The 21553-nt window shown below is 34.5% G+C and overlaps 2 protein-coding genes across 5 annotated transcripts in view; both read left to right on the forward strand.

Annotated features, from left to right (window-relative positions):
* The first annotated feature begins 986 nt into the window (after nucleotides 1-986).
* Nucleotides 987-3566, forward strand: LOC147395234 (expansin-A6-like). The gene is made up of 3 exons (XM_086451180.1): nucleotides 987-1172; nucleotides 1920-2238; nucleotides 2986-3566. Exons 1-3 carry the CDS (start codon nucleotides 1022-1024, stop codon nucleotides 3293-3295), a joined length of 780 nt encoding a protein of 259 aa, XP_086307306.1. The 5' UTR covers nucleotides 987-1021; the 3' UTR covers nucleotides 3296-3566.
* Nucleotides 3567-7108: 3542 nt separating this feature from the next.
* Nucleotides 7109-21553, forward strand: part of LOC147395235 (transcription initiation factor TFIID subunit 1-like) — a 31306-nt gene continuing 16861 nt past the window's right edge. Inside the window, exons 1-13 of one of the 4 annotated variants that reach the window (XM_086451172.1) lie at nucleotides 7205-7261; nucleotides 8069-8140; nucleotides 8554-8636; nucleotides 8844-8953; nucleotides 10011-10073; nucleotides 10207-10252; nucleotides 12606-12863; nucleotides 13199-13288; nucleotides 14542-14651; nucleotides 15425-15593; nucleotides 15929-17030; nucleotides 18695-18897; nucleotides 19061-19298. In XM_086451172.1, coding sequence (XP_086307298.1) covers nucleotides 8900-8953; nucleotides 10011-10073; nucleotides 10207-10252; nucleotides 12606-12863; nucleotides 13199-13288; nucleotides 14542-14651; nucleotides 15425-15593; nucleotides 15929-17030; nucleotides 18695-18897; nucleotides 19061-19298 — 2333 coding nt within the window. In that variant the 5' untranslated portion in view covers nucleotides 7205-7261; nucleotides 8069-8140; nucleotides 8554-8636; nucleotides 8844-8899. Of the gene's footprint in view, nucleotides 7262-8068; nucleotides 8141-8553; nucleotides 8637-8843; nucleotides 8954-10010; nucleotides 10074-10206; nucleotides 10253-12605; nucleotides 12864-13198; nucleotides 13289-14541; nucleotides 14652-15424; nucleotides 15594-15928; nucleotides 17031-18694; nucleotides 18898-19060; nucleotides 19299-21553 lie in introns of all 4 variants that reach the window. The other 3 variants (XM_086451169.1, XM_086451170.1, XM_086451171.1) reach the window with 3 other exon arrangements.

Here is a 21553-nt window from a genome sequence, read left to right on the forward strand (position 1 = left end):
TCCTATTCCATTTTGGAATATCAAAATTTCAAACCTCAAAATGGAGGATGAGATCTGGGTTCTCTTCTTTTTGACTCCAAAAAATTCCATCGCCCAACTACTATTTTAAAGAATCATTTTGGATTCTAAGTTCTCCAACGTAGTCACCATGTTCTCTTCTATTTTGGGTTGAATTAAAAAAAAAAATATATATATATATATATATATATATATATATATATTAAAAATATTTATGATGAGCATTTTGTATGGCACGATTAAAACTCCTTGAATATCCAAAATGATTCTTCATAATGGGATAACTAGCCATTAAGGAATTGCACTGGTAAAAAGTCTAGAGGCCCTAAAGAAAGTCAAATATTTTTCAATATATGGGTTAGACATTTTCGAATGACTGAGTTTTTGTGAGGATAATCTGTATGATGACTAGATCATCCTCATAAAAAATCAATTCACTCTAAAATTTCTAACCCCATCAAAATTGATTTAAAAATAATTATCGATCCATGATTCTTCAACATGTAAATTGAGCGAGTGGTCTCTTCACCATAGAGATCATCCTCACAAAAATAATTGTTTAATTGTTGTCACATGCAAGGTGATTGGTACGTGTAAACCACCAAAGTAAAAAAAAAAAAAAAAAGATAAAGATCATCTTCACAAAAATTAGCTCATTTTGAAACTTCTAATCCATGTAACAAAAAATGTTTGGCATAATTTAAGAGAACTTCTATTAAAATGCTAAATTTTACGTATAACACATCAATCTACATATTAATTTTAAAAGGACTGGTGTGTTATAAAGTAAAAGTTGGCGTGTCACTAGAATACTCAAATATTACAAAACCTTTATGGCTAGAATACTCAAATATTCCAAAACCTGAAGGGGGCCATCCAAATTACCCTATTAATTAGAGTGTCACTAGGACTACCAACATCCTCCATAAATAGTCCACCTTCCCTTGCTCTTTCCATCAGACGATCACATCTCTCTCTCTTAAACTTTCTCTTCTTGAGAGACATGGCTTCAGTAGTGAGTGTGCTTTGTGTTGTTTCTCTAATCTGGTTTTCGACACTAGTTGATGCCCGAATCCCCGGCGTTTACACCGGCGGAGACTGGCAGAGCGCCCATGCAACCTTTTATGGCGGCAGCGACGCCTCCGGAACAATGGGTAAATGTTTATTCGAGTTCGGAATTACCCATTTTCCGATTATGTGTCAGATTTCCGGTGTCATTTCACTTTCTTATTAATTCTAGTGCCAGATATGTTTTTTTTACTCCTTCATTTTTCATTCAAATAATTTAGAGCCCCACACTCTTACTCTGTTTTTTCACAAGTCAAATCTACATAGTCTCCATTACTTATAAAAAAAAAACATAGTCTCCATTAATCCAACTTGAAGTCTGCATGTTCATGCCCAGTAGAGAAAACTCACATGTTTCTCTGCATTTCCAGGCGAATCTCACGAAACTCGTCTCTGTTTTACTCTGCTAGCTTACAAATTAAATCAGAACCCACAGAAATTATAGGTCAATAACAGAACCCACCACAGAAATCTACAATTCTAGGAAATCCCATTTGTCGTTCATCATTTTTCTTATCTAAAAACTCCAAATCCCTGTTTCTAGTACCAGTAAAGATCTCATCTTTCAAATAATTTCCCTGCATTTTCTCCCAAACCCATTTCTAGGAAATCCCATTTGTCGTTCATCATTTTTCTTATCTAAAAACTCCAAATCCCTGTTTCTAATACCAGTAAAGATCTCATCTTTCAAATAATTTCCCTGCATTTTCTCCCAAACCCATTTCTAAAATCACCTTCTCTTCTACATTTTCCCACATTACCCGTCAAAATTCAAAAATCCAATTCTCACTGTCACTGTCACTCTTACATTTATTTATTTTTTTCATTTGTAGGTGGAGCTTGTGGTTATGGTAACCTCTACAGCGAAGGCTACGGCGTGAACACAGCAGCATTAAGCACAGCTTTGTTCAACGAGGGTTTGAGCTGCGGTTCCTGTTTTGAGATCAAATGCGCCAACGATCCAAGATGGTGTCACTCTGGCAGTCCTTCCATCTTCATCACTGCCACCAACTTTTGTCCACCAAACTACGCTCTTCCGAGCGACAATGGTGGATGGTGCAATCCTCCTCGCCCTCACTTCGACCTCGCCATGCCCATGTTTCTTAAAATTGCTGAGTATCGTGCCGGAATCGTCCCTGTCTCTTACCGCAGGTTATTTTATCACTTTTTTTTTTTTTTTAACTCTTTCATTATTTTCGGTGTGGGTCAGATTTCCGGTCTTTAGCAGTTATGTTAGATCTCTGACAGTTCCGTCTTTTCTGTTATCTTACGGGATTGTCTAGGCTACAACGATGATGGACGCTTAAGGTCCAACAAATGGCCGAGATACAAACAGAATTGCAGTTTTCCTAATTTTGGTTAGGACTGTCAATTGATTGGATCCAGATTGGATTGAATTTGATTTGGGACCAATCTCATAAGGATTGGCTCGGATCAGAACCAATTCGATAAAAGTAAGATCCAACTCTTGCTGAATTGGACTTTTATTGGATCTTAATATTAGAGAGCTGCTATTGTCACACCAACTTATGTTAATGCCATCCCAACATTATACATGTCTTTGATGATTTACATAAGAATTGGTGTGGCACTAACAAAAGTTGATGTGATAATAGCAGTTCTCTAATATTATAAATATCAATTCTTATAATATTTGATATAAAAAATTTAAATATTATTCCTATATTTATTATAATAATAATAACAAAAAAAATGCGTTCTCCATTAAATCGCTTTCATTTATTTTCACATAGAAATAGAATCAATTTTATTACAAATTATCGTGAAACCTGCTTGGACCAAGTCATAAGTTATGGCCCGGGTATCACGTTAAAAGAATTGTTTCTTTAGAGTTTATTTACCAAAGTACCCTTACGACAACTCATTTATTACACACAGAGTGCCATGTACGAAGGAAGGAGGGATCAGATTTACAATTAACGGTTTCCGTTACTTCAACTTGGTTTTGATCACAAACGTCGCGGGAGCAGGAAACATCGAGCGCGTTAGCATTAAAGGGTCAAATACAGAATGGATGAGCATGAGCCGCAACTGGGGACAAAATTGGCAATCAAATTCTGTGCTGGTGGGCCAGTCACTTTCCTTCCGTGTAACCGGCAGTGATCGTAGAACTTCTACTTCGTGGAACGTCGCACCTGCTAATTGGCAATTCGGTCAAACTTTTACTGGCAAGAACTTCAGAGTCTAATTTTCTAAATTTCCTCCTTCAACCCTTCTTCTATCATCATTTTACATTCTGCCCCATGTTTTTTTTTTCTTTTTTTTAATTTATTTCTATATTATGTCTTGTGAGGAAGTGTAAGCAAAAGAGAATTGGTGTGCGTGGATGAAAAAGCTGAGGTGGCTGTAATTATATGTAGCCCGCAGCTTCCATATATGAGTATAATATATGATAGTTTCCGTATATTGTTTGACTATAAATCTAAGCATTTTGTGGGTCCTACAAGCACTCAAGTGACCTTTCAAGTGGGACTATTTGCCTGGTGTGATGGATACAATTGATTCCATAAATATAACATAGTGTCATTAATTTATCTATAACGAATGTATCTTATTCTTTGGAATCGATAAACTTGGAAGGATAAGGATAATGTAAGTCACGCATCTAATTCTTTACTTGGTGACCAAATCTAAGGAACAAGTAAAACAAAGAATAAGAATTACTTGGTAATCAAATCTAGTAATAAAGAATTACTTGGTAATTAAATCTAATAATAATAATAATAAATTTGTAAAAAGGGTATGAGAATAAAGAATGATTTGATTAGAAATAGATATAATAAGTAAAATCCTGCATTGATTCTATTTGAGGTTCTTAATTTTCTTTAGTAACACTCCTAGTCTCCCCCTTTTTTTTTTCTGTCATGGTTATCAACTTTTGAAAGTCCATAGCTTGTGAACCCTATGGTCATTGTGATCAATAAAAAATGACAAAGTAACATAGTTCGTGTTAAAAAATTACTTACATTTGTCTTTGGGAACCTCTTGTTTGTATACAGAAATTGATAGTTCTTGATTTCATTGGATTCTATCTTGAATGAATTATTTTTTAGTTTAAGATCTGCACACGTGATACATGTTTGTTTTTATATACAACATTCTACATCTTCAGATATAAGTTATTTGGAATGCACGTAATTGTTGTTCTCAACTTTTTATTGAGCAAGGTCCACTTATCAAAATAAGTCTCGTGCTTTAATTACATAGGAAGAGAAATACTAATTTATTAGGTATGACTAATGAATGTTGGGGGTAGTGGCCGGGGGGGGGGGGGGGGGCCCTCCAAAAAGATAGAGATCATGATGGTCAAACCCCTCTTTGGTCATCTACAAGGATTTGTCCTGACTTACTTGATATGTGGGGTAATGCATGTACCTAGGAGATTTTGGTGAGATATAATGCTCTAAGAGGCCATGTACTAGGGCTTATGGGTCAAGACACCTCGTCATCCCCCCCCCCCCCCCTCTCTTTTTTTTGGGAAGGGGGGTGGGGGGTTGAGATTCTTAGAGATCAATTGTCTTTGAATGAACAAGCTGAGTTAACCAATTCCCCCCTTACTCTATTCCAATGGTTCGAGTGTTCTATCTTATCATCATCAAATATTGGAACCTATCCCAAATGAAGAGAAGGTGCCATGTGACATCCAAAGGGGGTCCAAAGTTGGCTAGTTGCCCATCTAGTTGGAGTACATGATTGTTTTAAAGAAGCTCTAACTCTCCTCCAGTGGCATTATTGGATAATTCTGTCCTTCAAATGGATTGCTTCGCATCTATTTTTCCATCTTTTATGCTATAATCAAATACTGTAACAAGGGTTTTGTTAACATGTGCACTAGAGGCACATGTTAAGATTACATTAAATACATCTTGGAAATAAGCATTTCGGGGAGCAAACAAATGCTTACTTGAGGTAGAAAATATTTTTTGAGGGCAAACTAAAGTTTGGAGGTGTATTTAATGCATCAAATTGGGATTGATTTGGTATTGATCTATCAATGATCAGATCAAATCCAATACTGATCGGATTGGACCCCTATTGGATCGAGTTTTATTGAAACTCAATATTAAGATCTTGATCCAATCCATTAACAATTGAATTGGACCAAACCTGATTTTATATACAAATTTCAAACAAACTTCACAAATCTTAATAAAAATGTAATATAGTTTATAACATATAATCGGATCTGGGTTTGATCCAATCCATTGACAATCCCATTATAGCCTTTCCCGTATCCTAGTTTATTCCTCGTGATATGTTCCCATGGACACGAGTTGTTTAGGTGGCTCACGGTATCATAATAGCCTTTAGTTGGAGACTTAATACATGGTGGGACCCGCAAAGTGACCTTGGCTTCCAGTAAGTTGTAAGGCTAATATCTTTGACTTAGTGTCAACAAATAGTACTGAATCAAATACCATTCATATTAGCTAGGTGATTGAATCAAATACCATTCATTAGGGTATCTTCTTTGGTTGGGAGTGGGGACAACGAATTGAATGGTCCAAATCAACCAATAACTACGACAGAAGTACTTGTTTTGTACTCCAAACGATGTGCCTATCCGAAGGGGTGGACCTAGGATTTTGCCCTCATCGGACCAATCAAAGAATTTTTTTTTTTTTTTTTTGCGGGGACAAACAATAGAGTAAAAACAATTGTAGGGGCAACAATGACAAATTTTTTTATTCATTATTGTTATCTGTCGCAATAACTCATATATACTCATAAACTTCAAAAATTCTTATGGGAGCAAGTGTCCCCAATGTAAATGTGTCCCTGCCTGTCCATACAACACGAATAAGTCATTGGTATCATAAGGTGGGAACATGTGGAATGTCCAAGGTTACTTTATAAGTAGGGTATCTATTACTTTGAAGCGCAGGTCTATTTGCACACATTGGAATGTCTCATTTCACCCACTTGCTTATAGTACTTGTCTTAACTTTAAAATACCCCTTTTGCACACATACCTAATAATTTGTTTTACCATCCAATTATTTTTAATTTAATTTGTTAAAGACTAATGCTGAAGTGACCTCAAGATTGTACCTCATATCACACATCCTAATATTAAAGCTCGTAAGAATAATAATTGCTTTTCATCAAGATACGAGTAATAAAAACATCTATGATTCCTACATTATCTGATGAAAGGTTATGCAATATGAGGTACAATCTTGAGGTCATTCCAACATGGCTCTTACTTAAATTTAAAATAATAAAAATAATTTTATTTTAATCTTTTAAAAAAATAGTATTTTAACATTTTTTTTTAAATTTTATTTTATCATTTTTAAGAGTTATTAAATCACAGACTAATTTTATTTTTAATATATTTTTAAAATTTTATTTTATCGTTAAGTAAATCTAAGCATGGTGCAATAGATTACAGATAAAAAATGATCTAGTTCAAAACATCTATAAGCAAGCTTTCACAACTAGTCCGATGTGTCAATCTTTGAAGAGGCTAACTTCTCAAAAAAGAGAAGATACTGACTAATTAAAATTACGTCCATTATAAGAGGGATGTTATTTTCTTTTACAAAAGGCTGCTATCCAAGTTGAAGAGAAGAAAAGTACGTGCTCTAGCCGTTTGCCTTTATGTTTTCGGTTGATTGTTAGTTGTAATAAAAAAAAAAAAACCTATTTCATAATTTAAATGTTAAAATGATATTTAAAAATAAAATTATCAAGTTTTTTTTTTTTTTCCATGATTTTGAAAAAGAATTTGCCATTGCATCTTTTGCTTGATAAATCATTTGTCAAATAAATATTTTCCATGCAATCAAACAGCCCTATAAAAACGTAGGGACTAATTAGAAAGAAATCCGCATGTTAGGGTCTTTTAAGTAATTTTTCCTTTTATTTACGCAATTGAATATCTGGTAGAATCTGATAAGTTACGTAGCGGATGGACCCTAACCCACAAAGTAATTTCCAAAACTACTTAAGTCAGCCGAAACCCAATAGATCAACGTCTCTAAATCGGCCACGTGTTTGAGTAAATCGTTGATAGACCGTCCTTCCCACCAACGTTCAGGCCATAATGTTCGCTATATATAACATCTGCTAGCTCTGCAGTTCCCTCGTAGCTTGAAATTACATCTCTCGAAGCATTTGTCCTAAATCAAGGCTCGACGAAGCTCTGGAGGTTCGTTTCTCTCGCATTCGAATTAGTACATCTATTAAGATCGATTGCCTATTTTAGTTGCTCGATTTATACTCTGTTTTTCTAGGGTTTTTGTTTCTGATTAAAGAACGCATGAATTTTTTATTTTATTTTTATCTTCAATGATTTTATCATGATTTATATATAATTATTCAAAATAGTGAATTTTCATTATTATTTTTTTTATTTTTATGATGAACAACAAATTCTCCTTGACTTCTCTGCTCAACTTATTTATATTTAAGAACCTAGGAACACTTTTTATGATTCTTTTTTTCCTTTTTAATTTTATTTCTGTTTATATCATCAATCAGGCTCCCTCTCCCACATTACTACTCTCCCTCCCTATTTCTCCCTCAACAAAGATTTCTTCATTGAAGAACATTTCCATGCAAAACCCTAGCTAGATTCTAGTTTAATTTACTGTTCTATTCTTTTTATTTGAACTTATCGAATCACTCTCTTCAAACTCCAAAGTATTCGACGACACAATATTCAATAAATCCTCTCAAAGATCCAATTGGTCAGTCCTTACTCCTGCCTTTTTCTTTTTATAAAAAAAAAAAAAATCCAATTCAATAAAAGATTTTAAATGAATTTTATGCAACTCTTTTGGTTTTTGATTGCAGGCTTTTAAGAAAGTTCACATTTGATGGTTAGGGTTTCTTTTTCAGCTGTGTTTCTTTGTTCTATTATTCTACTTATTCTGAAGATAAATTGAATTTCTTTTTTTTCTTTAATTTTAAATTGAGCTGAATTACTAGAATTGATCTTTCTCCTCTTATGTAGTGCAACGCCATTAAAACGACATGGAAGAGGAGTCAGGTGTCAACTCACATGATGCTCACGATCGCGATGAGGGTAAGTTAATTGTTTGAATTATGAAGAAATTTATACTACCACAACTGTCAATTGGTGTCCATGAATCTTAAAAACGTTTCTGACTGAAAAAAAGAATGTCTTTGATTGTTTTTGTGTTCTTGAATGGAGTTAGATGCCTTATAGTAAAGTGGAAAGTCAGAAGGAACTAAATTTCAGCCTATCTTCAACTTTTATTTGTGATTAATATCTCAAATACCCTCCAAGTGCACATTGTTTCCTTTCGTGATTGAAGCACAATGGAGATTAATCGTTACCATAGGAGAAAACCTTGTTATGTTTGGACTATAGGGCTTGAAAAGGGTTTTAGTTTTGATATCCTTGTCATTTATTCTGTTCATTATTAGAACTTCACAGACAAAATTTTGAAATTTCAAAATTTGCTTTTCATTTAGGTCACAAAAAGATCTATGGCAGAATTAAAATTACCTCCCCTCACTCCCAGAAAGAAAAAGAATATTAATTTTATTCCATTAAGGTTAGTACCAGGTATTGTCTATATTGGCACTTGTCGCTTAAAGCTTCAGTAAGGTTGGCATGCCAAAGAAGAAAATCTATATCAACCTTATGTAACTGCCAACTGAACTTTTCTCACTTCATTTGCTGCTGTAAATTCTATTTTTATGATGTCACTGAAGTGTTGTGATGTACTTTTATTAAATGATTTGAATTTTTAACTTGGCAGATGATGATGATGAGGACTACGAGGAGGCTGGTGGAGGAAATCGTTTGTTGGGATTTATGTTTGGAAATGTTGATGGATCAGGCGATCTTGACGTCGATTACCTTGATGAGGCAATTCCCCCCCCTCCCTTTTTATTTATTATTTGTTTTTGTAAAAGTCCAACTTTGGGGTAGTTTTCCTGATAGTATTGAGGACCAACTGTATACATTTAATAAACTATTTACATATTCTTACTCAAATTGAAGCTTCTTAATGGTAATAAATGTGTTCTGGTGTTCCTTTTTTTTTTTTTGGGTGTCCTAACATACGATAAGGGGAATCAATTTACGTAGGATCCTTTCTCTATCATCAAAGGTTTTGATCTGCCAACTATGAAACAATGTAACAACAAATCTTGAGAAGCACTAACATGTGTGGAACAACAAAGGAAATGAACACAAATCTCCCGGAAAAAAGGAACTATGAATTATAGCAAATGATTGGCAGAATACCGCTAGATTTACATAATAAACAAAAAATTACTGAGATTGTACTCCTGGTATGATATGTGACCAGTGGTTAAAATATTTTCCAAGGCTGCAAACCAAAGAAAAAAGCAAGCTTAAAGGGAACTGTTGTGCACTAGACAACATAAACTGGGAATTCCACACTATATGGAGGATAGAGAATTGTAAAACAACGTAACCTGTAACATACCATCCTGATTGCAAGCTCAAACCTTTTTTGTCTTTTTTTTTTGGATCGGTAAAGGCAGATTCAAGCTCAGACCTTTCGATCCTCGTCAGAGAGAAAAAAAGAAAACAATTGTGTAAGACTGGTGAGAGATGCTATGTTCTGGACTTCTTGATCATTAAATTTTCTCTTGAATCTGAAATGGGACCACTCATTTTCAAAAGGAACCATAAAGCTTTGAATCGACATCCCTTAATACATTGAATTTCTTGTTGACTCATTTTCTCCATCTTACATGTAAGGAGAGAAAACAATACCATTTCTTTGTGATGTTTTACGTATTGTAAACGCTGTAAATTTAATTCTACTATGATTTCATGTTGTGTATTTCTCTTTTCTACTTTTATACATTTTTCTTGGCGTCCACATCTGCTTTAAGAATAGTTGTATTTTTTTTTTTAAATTGATGTTGGATGTACAATATTTGTTTCTCAGGACGCAAAAGAGCATCTTGCTGCACTGGCTGACAAGTTAGGTTCATCTCTGACAGACATTGATGTATGGAGATACCCATCATATGATTATGCTTATTAGTTCTGTACACATTTAAGGATACTATTTGAGATATGAGTGGCCTTCTTTACTATCTTAGTCTTATCTTCTAACACTTGTGGAATTGTTTAATTTGTAGTTATCAATAAAATCGTCACAAACACCTGCAGATGCTTCTGAACAAGGTGATTTTATGTCTAACTGGTTCATTTTCAATGTTTATAGAAAGTAATAGTCATTCACAATGCAACAATAATTCATGATATATTAGTGCCATTGGTGAATTCAATACACTGATCTCATTTGAAAATAATGGTTGAATTTATGTGGTTTTTGATAATGTTAGTGGTGCAATTGGTGTTTCAATAGATAATGAGCAATACAACTAGATTTAAAAAAAATCTTCAGCCCATCTCTATCTGTTTGTTTATTATTAAGTTTTAAATCTCCCCCATTGGGTGTGTGTATGTGTGATGATATTTGGTTGTTATGATAGTCCAACTTCTATCCTATGTTTCTCCCCGAGAGAGGCTTCAAGATTACTTGCTTGAATATGAGAACTTTTCCCTTGCAAAATTGGAGTTTGAATTAGGGGTTTCTCCTAAAAACTCATTAGGTTTTAGAGTGTAGAAGATCAGATCTTCAGAATCGAGATCTTCTCAACAATGGCGTCTTTGAGATCTAGGAGAGTATATGGAGGTAGTGCTTGGATTGCGAGAGTCTCCTTTGATTCCAATGACCTAATCCTCAACTTCACTGTTCCTACAATCTACACACCACACACAGAGAGTTGTAGAACCAACTTTCTTATCGATGTAATCTGCCTAGAACTTGCCTTGGGATCTCTTGCAAGGATCACTAGGCAACAATGGAGATTTCTCATGCCAAACCTTGTCCATTTATTATACAAGGGATTCAAAGATGAATTTCCTATTTTGGATCAACATAGGTATTTTCTTGTGGACTGGGTTCATCTTCAAAAGCACAGGGCTCCTCCTAGAGATTTTCTTCTTTATATTTGTATTTGATCCCCTTCTCTTCCAAGGTGATTCTTACACTTGTCCCAAAAGTGCTCGACCAGGAACTCAACAGAACCAACTCATCATCCACTGTAGCAAAACTGAAAAGAAAAAAAAGAAAAAAAGAAAAAAAGAAGAGAATCTTTGGTGCTCTGTTTGTGCCTTTGTTGTATTCTTTGTTGCTCTTTTTGAGCGGCTCACAGGATGTAGAAACTTGAATAAAGAGAGTATGAGGGGCAAGAGAGCTATTGGAATTGAAAGTTTCATTTATGTTCGTCACATGCACCTCTTAGGGTGAATGTTCAAATACCCAAAAAACCAAGAGCTTGAGAGTTGATAACTCTCATTAGTTGGGATCTTCCAAACACTCACTACTTAGCAACATGTGCAAGTTGCCAACCATGACAGTGAACACACGATTTCCAAACAACACTTGTAGTGCTTTTAAGGGATTCAATCAAGTGTTTTGGGGTACTGGATTTTTAGGGCTATGGCTGAAAATATTGGATTGATTTAGGGTTTAGCTGAGATAATAATTAAGTTGAAGTCATGGTTTTAAATCTCGTCCAAGACCGAGATGACTCGCCTGAGGCATCTCAGTGTCATTCACTTATGATACGTATTATCAATGTTTCTCAAATTCCACAGCATCTCGTTTAACAAATGTGATGACTTGGTCGATATTTTGAAAATCTCAGACAAGTCAACAAAACTTGGCCGAGTCAACCGGGATAAGGTATTTTTTGATAAAAATAATTTGTATTTTTGTAATTTAAATGTTTATTACCTAATAAATATATGATCTTATGATTGAGCATCTTCTGGCCTACCTTATTTTATAAAAAAATATTATTACTTGCAATGAAATATATAAATAAATATTTATAAACCGAGTTAAATAGTTTATCTTGTCTTAGAGAACTTTGTCTCTAATAGATATCATAAATTTTCTTTAAAAAATCATATTGACCTAGCTAAGAAACCTAATTCACTAATGAATTGCGCTATAAATGGTAAGATAGAATTTTCTATAAATAATGAGTTTATAATTTAGTATGAATAGTAAACTAAAATATTATTATAAATAATGAAAATGTCATTTACCAAAATAGCTAATTACATTCTCGTTAGAGATTTCTGGAAATTTTCTTTTTCTGTTGGTGGCCGGTCTCTTTCAAAAAGAGCTGATATTTACAGTTTGGTTTCACTATCGATGTTCTATTCACACATATATAATAAACATTCGAAGCACTGAGTAAACAGCTAACCATCATCATCTATCCCAAATCTCAGGATTGGCATCCTAAATGATCTAAAATGATTAACAATAATAAACTGATATTATTTGCCTTGATGTATGAAATGCATGGATATTAAAGTTTTTAACCTTGGAATTTTTTTCCTTACATATTTTTTTAACAGTTTCTTGAGACCAAATATTAATCTTCTCATATGATTATCTTAAGGATGATTCAATTGTCTCCTAATGGCTATGTTGGTTTGTTTTTTCTGTGGGTAGATTATGATGAAAAGGCTGAAGATGCTGTTGATTATGAAGATATTGAAGAACAGTATGAAGGGCCTGAGATACAAGCTACTTCTGAGGAAGACCATTTGCTGCCAAAACAGGAATATTTCTCTGCTGGAGTTTCACTGGTTAGTTTGGAGCATGGAAATTCAGTTTTTGACGATGAAAATTATGACGAGGATGAGGGTTTTGATGAGGAACATAAAGTGGTGGATAATAGTTCCGAAGCCCAAACCATTTCTTCAGAAGGTAAGACATATCGATGGTAATCAGAACGATATGTTGGTGGTTTATTTTGGAATATCTTGCTTGTCTCATACTGTCTACCTCGGTGTCTCAATTTTCAATTGAGTGAAAATTACTTTGAGATCAATTCTTTAAACCATTAAGCCGCATTGAAATGCCTGAGGAGTTTCCCTTCCTCTCGTAGCTTCACTTTGTTGGTGTTTTTTTTTTGGTTTTATTAATGACTTTGTTGCATCATATTAGAAGCTTTTATTTTTCCATGATTTTCTTAAATGAGATTTTTTTTTTTTTTTTTCGTATTTTCTATTCCATCTTACATCTTTTCTTACCTTGTTTAGAATTGGCAGGTACGCTTCGTTTGGAACTTAATTTGGAGCACCCTTGCGATGTGATTATCAAACAAAATTTACAACCCTCCCTTGAGAATGGTTAGTTGAATATTTCTTACTATTTCAACCCTATACCCATACCCCTTCGCAGCAACTATTATTTTTTGGCCAACCGAGCCATCTGCTTTGTCTTTTTCTCATTCTCCCAACCCAAACTTCCTCTTTTTCACAACGAACCAAGCCTTCCAGAACAGAGGCATGTTTCTTCACAGACAAAAAGATCATTCTAAGATAATTCTACCTCTAGTTGTGGGTCATCTTGTAGATTTTTTTTGAGCTCTTTGTTGTTTCATTTTGTCTATAAGTTATAAGGATCATTAACAAGAAAAGTTAATAGGGCACATGATCGAACCTCCTATGTGGTTAAGTTTAAAGACATGAAATTATTTGAATTTGTTTGTGCTAGCATTCTATTGATGAGAAGATAATCGGTAGTCTACTTTGTATGTCATTTTTTATATATAAATAATATGTTTATTTAACTTTAGGAGCTATAAATGTAATATTGTTCAATTAGTGATTCTTCCATGCAATTATTTGAAGAGCATTTTCTTGGTTGTGTGAAATAGGAAACACATCTAACATGTATGTCAATGCACATAATTTTAAAGGTTGTGAGTCGAGACTTTGGTTTATATAAACTTGAATGGAGAAACAAGTTTCATTCAACTGCAGGTGCCAGATAGCTTAGTTAGTAAAGTCTTTGGGGTGATGATACCAGAGACTTGGGCTCAAATCCTGCCAGCACTGAGTTACTGAACTTATTAAAAACAGGCTTAACAATAAATATAAAATGTTTCATTCAACCGACCTGGATTTTTTTTGTGTGCTTTAGAATAGATTCACCTTTTTCCAAAAAGCTACCCATTTAACACCCCTGTAGAAAATGTTTAGAGAACTCTAAAATGGGTCCACTTTTTGTACCATGCTGCGCTAATAATGAGTCCATGACCATATGCACTCTTACAATGCCTTTTTGTTGCCTTCTCCTTCTTTCCCTTGAGTAGTCACTTTGAGGGCTTGAGATCCCTTTGAATATGAATCCATACCCCCATCCAATGTAAGACAATTTTATCTAGGAAGGCTACTTTTGACAATCATTAATATAATTCTTCCATTCTGTCAAGTAATTCTTATCTTGGTTAAAATGTTATTATCAAATAATTATATATTTGTTATACTTTTACTACTATATTTTCTTTAATATTTGGACACTTAGCTCTAATTCATCTGTGACTCTTTTCCCGACATTGCATCACAAGTTTGAATACTTTCATGTTATCTTTTTTCAGGTGAGGATCTTGGAGTATTTTCTGAGGAAGAAGGGCCTGTGAATAATATGCCTTCTCCTAGATCTTTTGATGCCGAAAGACTGGCTGTTGATTTGGAGGATTTTCAGGAGGTTAGTGTACAATAGTAGTAGTATTTTTTTTTTTGGTTGAAAAGCATAATATATTGATAAAATTCCTTGGAGTTGAGACCTTTTGTTGTTACAGGAAATAAGTGAAAATGGACTCATGAATTACATGTGTTTCTAGTAGAAATTGTTAGTGATGACAGACTGGTGGCACATACATTCAGACCGCAACGATCCAGCAACTTAGATTCAATTAAAATATGACACGACATGGTGAAACGATATTGAATGGTTGCCGAACTACCTCAGCATGTTTGTACTACTATTAGTATCATGTTGATATGTAATAGCTAAAATTTTATTAATCAAAGAAGGGCGAACCTGATGACATATTTGAAAAATAGTGTTGAGCAAGGCTCCGACCCCAAATCCACACAAAAATCAAGACTCGTGTACAGTATTTCCCAGTCTAATTATGACCTTCAAATCTGACCCATACACTCGTGAAGAGTAGCAGAAAAATACAAGATTGGGATTTACTGGCAACGAGCAGTTCTACACCCACCTCTGTCTTTGAAGATCGTCCTATTTCTTTCCTTCCAAATAGCCCAACAAATGACAAAATGGATCAGTAGTAAAGAGTAGTAGCTCAATACAAGAGTCAAGATTTATGTTTTGCTTTTTTTTTTTGCTCTTCTAAAATAGATGTAGGCATAAAAAAAAGACGTAGACACATCTATACTCACGCATTTCCTTGTGTTCTGTTCACATGTATTTACTTTTTCTACACCCTGGTGTGAATACACTTGATCTGATAGGATGAACCTGAAGTTTTGGAGGAGCTTTTTAATAAAGAAAGTGCAACTTCATTGCCTATTTTGTGTATGGAAGATGGAAAGGTGGTCTTACGTTTCTCAGAAATTTTTGGTATTCATGAGCCCTTGAAGAAAAGGGACAAGAGAAACCACCGGTATCCTATTCGTAAAGGTATGTGGTCACATTTGGATAATGCCATTTTCATACTTAGTCAATGTTTGTGAGTTTTTGTTGTGATTTTTAAGAAATTCTTTCCAGCATTGACATAATGGAGGATTGATCTTTGAGACGATGGAATTTGATAGATTCATTTTTTTCTTAATTATGGTTGTAGCACAACAAGCTCTATCATAGCCATCTTTCTGGCTTTGTGGTGACAATTTTTATAAAAACAGATGAAGTTTTATGTTTATTAGCAAATCTTTAACTTCTCTGTTTCCCTCTTTTATGTGTGTTAGCATGGTTTCTTTTGTTTGTAATTTTTGTGATTCTTCAAATGCTTCCAGAGAGTTATAAAGTCATAGATGCTTCTGATATCGTGGAGGAGGATGAGGAGGAGGCTTTTCTACGGGGCTCCTGCCAAGGCTTATTTACTAAACAGCCGAATTTGACCCAATATAATAATGCATTGGTGAAGGATGGTGATTCACAATCAGTGATGGTTGGTGTTAGGCATGAGTTTGATATAAAGCCTACACAGGTTGATGAGCATAGGAAAGATTCATATCTCAGTGCGGAGCCAATGAAAGAGAGTGTAACTGTAAATCTGACTGCAGGATGGGAATCACCTTCATGTCCCCGATTTTACCCTCTTGATCAGCAAAACTGGGAAGATGAAATTATTTGGGACAATTCTCCTCTTGTGAATCATGAGTCCTCCGAGAGTTGCATTATCTATGGACCTGAGTCTGAAGTTACTAATAGAGAAACAGAATTGGAGGTTGGGCAACCAAATTTGGGGTCAGAGTTCCAAATGGAGCCAGATGAGAAGAATCATAGTCTTTTTCTGCGTACCTGTCCTATTCTACTGGAACCCTTTGGCTCTAGAAAATTTTCCGATTCAGTGTTTTCAGAAAAGAATCATCCCCAACTTTTGAGGTTAGAATCTCGTTTGAAAGTGGATGATTCAAATTATTCAGAAGTGAGAAAGGAGAATGACACCAAAAATCTCCAGAGGGGTGATGCCATAAGGAAATTTAACAAACTTTCCTTGCAAAACACAGACATGTTGGAAGGGTCTTGGTTGGATAAAATTATATGGGAACCAGACCAATCTATTTCAAAACCGAAATTGATCCATGATCTTCAAGATGAGCATATGCTTTTTGAAATTTTAGAGACCAAGGATAGTAGACATCTTCGCTTCCATGCTGGGGCTATGATAATTACTCATTCTGTGAAGGCGTGCAATGGGGATTCTTTTGATCTACCCGGTCAAGGGTTGGCATCTGTTGGTCGATTCAATATTTCGAATGACAAGTACTATTCCAACAGGAAAATCTCGCAGCAAATGAAATCACATTCAAAAAAACGTGCAGCTCATGGTGTCAAAGTCCTGCATTCAATACCTGCACTGAAATTGCAGACAATGAAACCGAAATTGAGCAAGTAAGAATCATTTTTTCCCCCCAATAATTCTATTTTACTCTTTGTATCTATTTTACTCAAGGAAGGTGTTATGAAGTTTTGAAGTATGTGGATAAGTTCACTGAAATGTTTAGCTGGCCCATCTCACTGTTTATTTCAGATGAACTGTAAAATTGAAATGTTTAGTTCACCTTTTTCTATTGGATATTAAAACTGAAACAGAATAAATACATTCTCGTCTTTAATGTGGGTTGTCATGATACTAAAAAAAAACACGAGTTTGACATGAAACTAATACCTTCAGCCTTGCATTGCTGGTTATAAGCCCAGATGGAGAGTTGCCTCATGTTGGCAAGAAATTTTTTGCCAAATCATTTCACATGAATCCAATTCATTGTCTCAGCTCTCAAGCACATGGTTGTAGATTGAGGTGAATGATGGGACAAAATTCATCTTGCCGACCTTAAACAGTTGCAATAAGGCACTGGCATCTTTGTCTTGAAAAAAAAGAGAGGAACATTTATACTTTTGTTCAACTTTTGTAATATGGACATAGACATGTTCTCATTCTTGTTGATGTTGTATCAACAAAGATGCATGTGTTGTTACATCCTTCCACACATCTGGATGGGTTATACAGTGTTGTCACCTTTAATTTTTAATGATGAAGCTATAAACAGTTTCTAAAAGGGTCTTGGTGCATTCTATCCTCCTCACACTACTTTATTACGTTGTTAATGCAAATATAATTGGTTGATTGTTGTCCTTATAGATTTACTTATATTTATTAGCTATTAATTGCTGTATGCTGTTTATGAATGTGAATGTTTTCTGTTAATTATCAAATGTTTCTTTCCTTAATTTTATTTTAATAATATATAACTAAAATATTATACTACAATTCATGTAGGACATGTTTTTAATTTTCAGATGTGGTATGAGACGCCTTGCATCAATCTGAGTCTCCAAAGCACATTCCCATTTTAGTGTTATATAGGTCCTTGTTGGTTTTATTATCTAATCCGTTGCATAGTATTTGATTCCAAATTTCTAGTTCATGAGCATATTTGGGAACCTCAGAATCTTGACTCTGCTTGAAAGTCAGATGGGTTAACTCAGAAACTCAACTTGATTTTGAGCAACATGAATTTAAGTTGTTATTATTGACTTACTGTAATAGATTTTGTTACATTATATCATGTTATAAACAAAATGAATACCTTTTTGTTCATCATTTCATTGTTGAATCCTTATCCCAAAGATCTGGGTTCGGCTAAACGAATCCTGTTCCTCTGTTCAGTTCTGTTCAGGGTCACGTCTTTCTGTTGTTGAAATTGAGTTCATATCTTCTTTCATCATATCAATCCACACATTATTTTGGGTCTTCCTCTCACTCTTGTAGAACCCTTAAACTTGTATACCTTTTGAAAGAAAGGAAGAAAGTTAAAAATGACTTTGGCACCATGAAATGAAGCATAACTATCTGCTAACAATCTGAATCTAATCCAAAACCGATCTAATTACCCCATGTTGTCACTGATCTGTTGGAAATTTGCTCATCTGTTTCTGTTTTTTATTTACTGTCAATGCTCTTAGTGTGTTAAAACATTGATCCATCTTTAATTTTCTTTTTATTGGGGTCTTCAACTGTTGAGCCTGATTTGATATATTTGTTTTTTTTGCAGTAAAGGTATTGCTAATTTTCATAGACCAAAAGCTCAATGGTACCCTCATGACAATGAAGTGGCAGCAAGGGAACAAGGCAAGCTATCTACACAGGGACCTATGAAAATTATATTGAAGAGCATGGGAGGGAAAGGGAGCAAACTTCATGTGGATGCTGAGGAGACAGTCTCTTCTGTCAAAGCAAAAGCTTCAAAAAAGCTAGGCTAGTCAAGTCTCTTTCTTTTGCTAACTGTTTATTGGCCAACTATTTACGGACATTCCTATTTAATGTTAATAAAAACTCTCAGACTATACTGTGTAAATTTTGTTGACATTTCATCATGGTCAATTTCGTGATAAGATATGTTGAAACCTTGCTTCTGCAGATTTCAAACCATCAGAAATGGTAAAGATATTTTGCTCTGGAAAGGAGCTTGAAGATGTAAAAAATCTTGCCTCACAAAATGTTAAACCAAACTCTGTGCTTCATCTTGTACGCACAAAAATTCACTTGTGGCCAAGGGCCCAAAAGTTGCCTGGTGAAAATAAGTCCTTGCGTCCTCCTGGAGCTTTTAAGAAAAAATCAGACCTTTCGGTGAAAGATGGACATGTCTTCCTAATGGAGTAAGTTACTTCTGGACCTTATTGTGAACCTTTACATGTACTCATTTAGGTGTAACTTGTTTGTTTAAGTTGTATAGGTGAATAAACTTCTAAATTTGTAGGGTTTGAGTTATTTCAAATTTTATGTTGCCTTACATTGTCTTCTTTATATGTTTAGCAATTTATTTATTTAAAAAAAAAAAACAGTATTCTTTATCTATAGTATATTATTTACTTTTGCTTAACTATGTTCTTTATTGTACCGTTATTTTACTATTTCTATTTATATAATTGGATAAGGGTATCTTTATCCATCCAGTTGATTTATGTTAATAAGCATCACTTAGTCAAATGGAGAAAAGAAAAGAAGAAGAGAAGAAAATAAGGAATAAGAGAAGGTTATTGTTGTGTGGGCTCATACACACCTTTTATTATTTATATGCCCTTAATGAGGGGAAAAATAGGAAAATAGGAAAAACAAGTAATTACTACACCCTCTACATACAAGTAGTGCCTTCTATATTCTCCTACAGAGCCCTCCATTTGGAGGACTGGAGTATGTATGTCAAAACTGACCAGCTTTATCAGATTCATGAAGTAACCACTACCTCATCTTTGTTATCGCATCTCTTATAAATGACCTCAATTAGGTTGATATTTCCACTTGGGACTCCCAACTCTCCCAACACACACCAAATTAACTATCAAGGTACTTTAACATATACTCTCTTTAAGTCTATAAAGACCATAATAATAAAAAAAAATTTCTCTATACTCTCTGAACTTGATGCAAACAGACAACGAAAACAACAATAAACAACAGAAAACAGATAGAAAAACAAGTAGAGAAGGGGCCATTACAAGAACTATAAGAGAAGTCACTTCTCTATTGACAAGTTACAAGTTACAAGTTACAACTATTTAAATAATAAAAGACTAAGCAACCCCAGCACTTATAATTAAGACCCTACTTTATGTGGACAACTCCTAATTCTGTTACTTAATTTTTATGATAAATAATGCCTAAAATAATCCAAAAGTGTCGAATTTAAATACAAAATATTGAGCCTCCATGGAGACTCGTGAAATTCAATAGTGCACCATCCTTCCCGGGTTTGGAAGAAACTTGACGCTATCGAGTTGGTGAGATCATAATTCTTCCATGTGTCTTGACATTTGTGCTTCAACTTATTCTCTCCAATACAGTTATTCTCTGATTGGGACTTGTCTTTCCATTGCACTAGAAATTAGAAAAAGAAAAAGGTGCAGTGTAGAAGTAACCATGTAGTATCTGGTATCCACAGTCATTTTGGATAACTCACTCATCCTTTTAGAGCGTTCAACCAGCACAAAAGCACTCTTCGTTGGTGTTGATGACAATCTTTATCAAGCATGACCAAAGTGGAGGTGTGGTTCCGGAGTACTATGTGACCGATGCATCCCAATCAAACTAAAAGGAAAAGTTTATAAAACAGCAGCATGACTGGCTATGCTTTGAGGATCTGAATGATGGCTAACAACGTTATTGATTGAGCATAATGGAGATGAGGATGTTGAGATGGATATGTGAAAAAACTAAGAAATATAAAATTAGAAATGAACAATTCATGAAAATATAGGAGCAACCTCACTATGTGGTAAACTAAGGGGAGTCAATTGATATGTTTTGGTCATGTGCAACGAAGGCCAATTACGTCTGCAGTTAGAAGGAATATGCAAGTTGAAGGTTCTAAAAGAGCCAGTGGAAGGCTAAAAGAACGTGAATTGAGATAGTGAGGGTATATATGAACGTATTTGAGTTGAAGGTTCTCTTTTGGCGGTGTTGTTTTTTTGGTTTAAAATTTTCAAGGAGTTTAAAGGAATTTTCTTTGAGGACTTTCTTGTCATGTGGGATAGAATCTGTAATCTTAGCGAGGAGTAGTTCTTGCTTTCAGGGTGTTGTGTTTTGTGGAGTGTTTGTCGTTTTGTAAGGATGGTCACCTCGACCTCCGTTTCTCATTTTTTAATAAAATATATTTTTACCTATCAAAAAAGAAAAAAAAAAAAGAAAAAAAAAAGAATAGAGGAATTATATCTGTTCAGCCGACCCCAAGTAAGATCGTTGAGCACTACAACCCGAATTTTTGGTACAAGGCTTTGATGATTATGATAAACTCTGGTTTATATCGTTACCTATTGGGCTACTCCAGGGTTCCCTTAGACACGCATTGTTTTTCATTGTCTTGCTACTTACCTGCAATAACATCTGCTCCTCTGCCGCTTTAATTCTATGCATC

Source organism: Akebia trifoliata, chromosome 8, assembly GCF_017979445.1.
Source record: "Akebia trifoliata isolate Shusen 1 chromosome 8, ASM1797944v1, whole genome shotgun sequence".
Lineage (NCBI taxonomy): Eukaryota > Viridiplantae > Streptophyta > Magnoliopsida > Ranunculales > Lardizabalaceae > Akebia > Akebia trifoliata.

Excerpts from the sequence above, each read along its gene's own strand:
- LOC147395234 (XM_086451180.1), top strand. The coding sequence starts at position 1,022 with ATGGCTTCAGTAGTGAGTGTGCTTTGTGTTGTTTCTCTAATCTGGTTT. Across the intron at positions 1,173-1,919 it reads CGACGCCTCCGGAACAATGG|GTGGAGCTTGTGGTTATGGT; the intron begins GTAAATGTTTAT and ends TTTCATTTGTAG. Across the intron at positions 2,239-2,985 it reads GTCCCTGTCTCTTACCGCAG|AGTGCCATGTACGAAGGAAG; the intron begins GTTATTTTATCA and ends TATTACACACAG.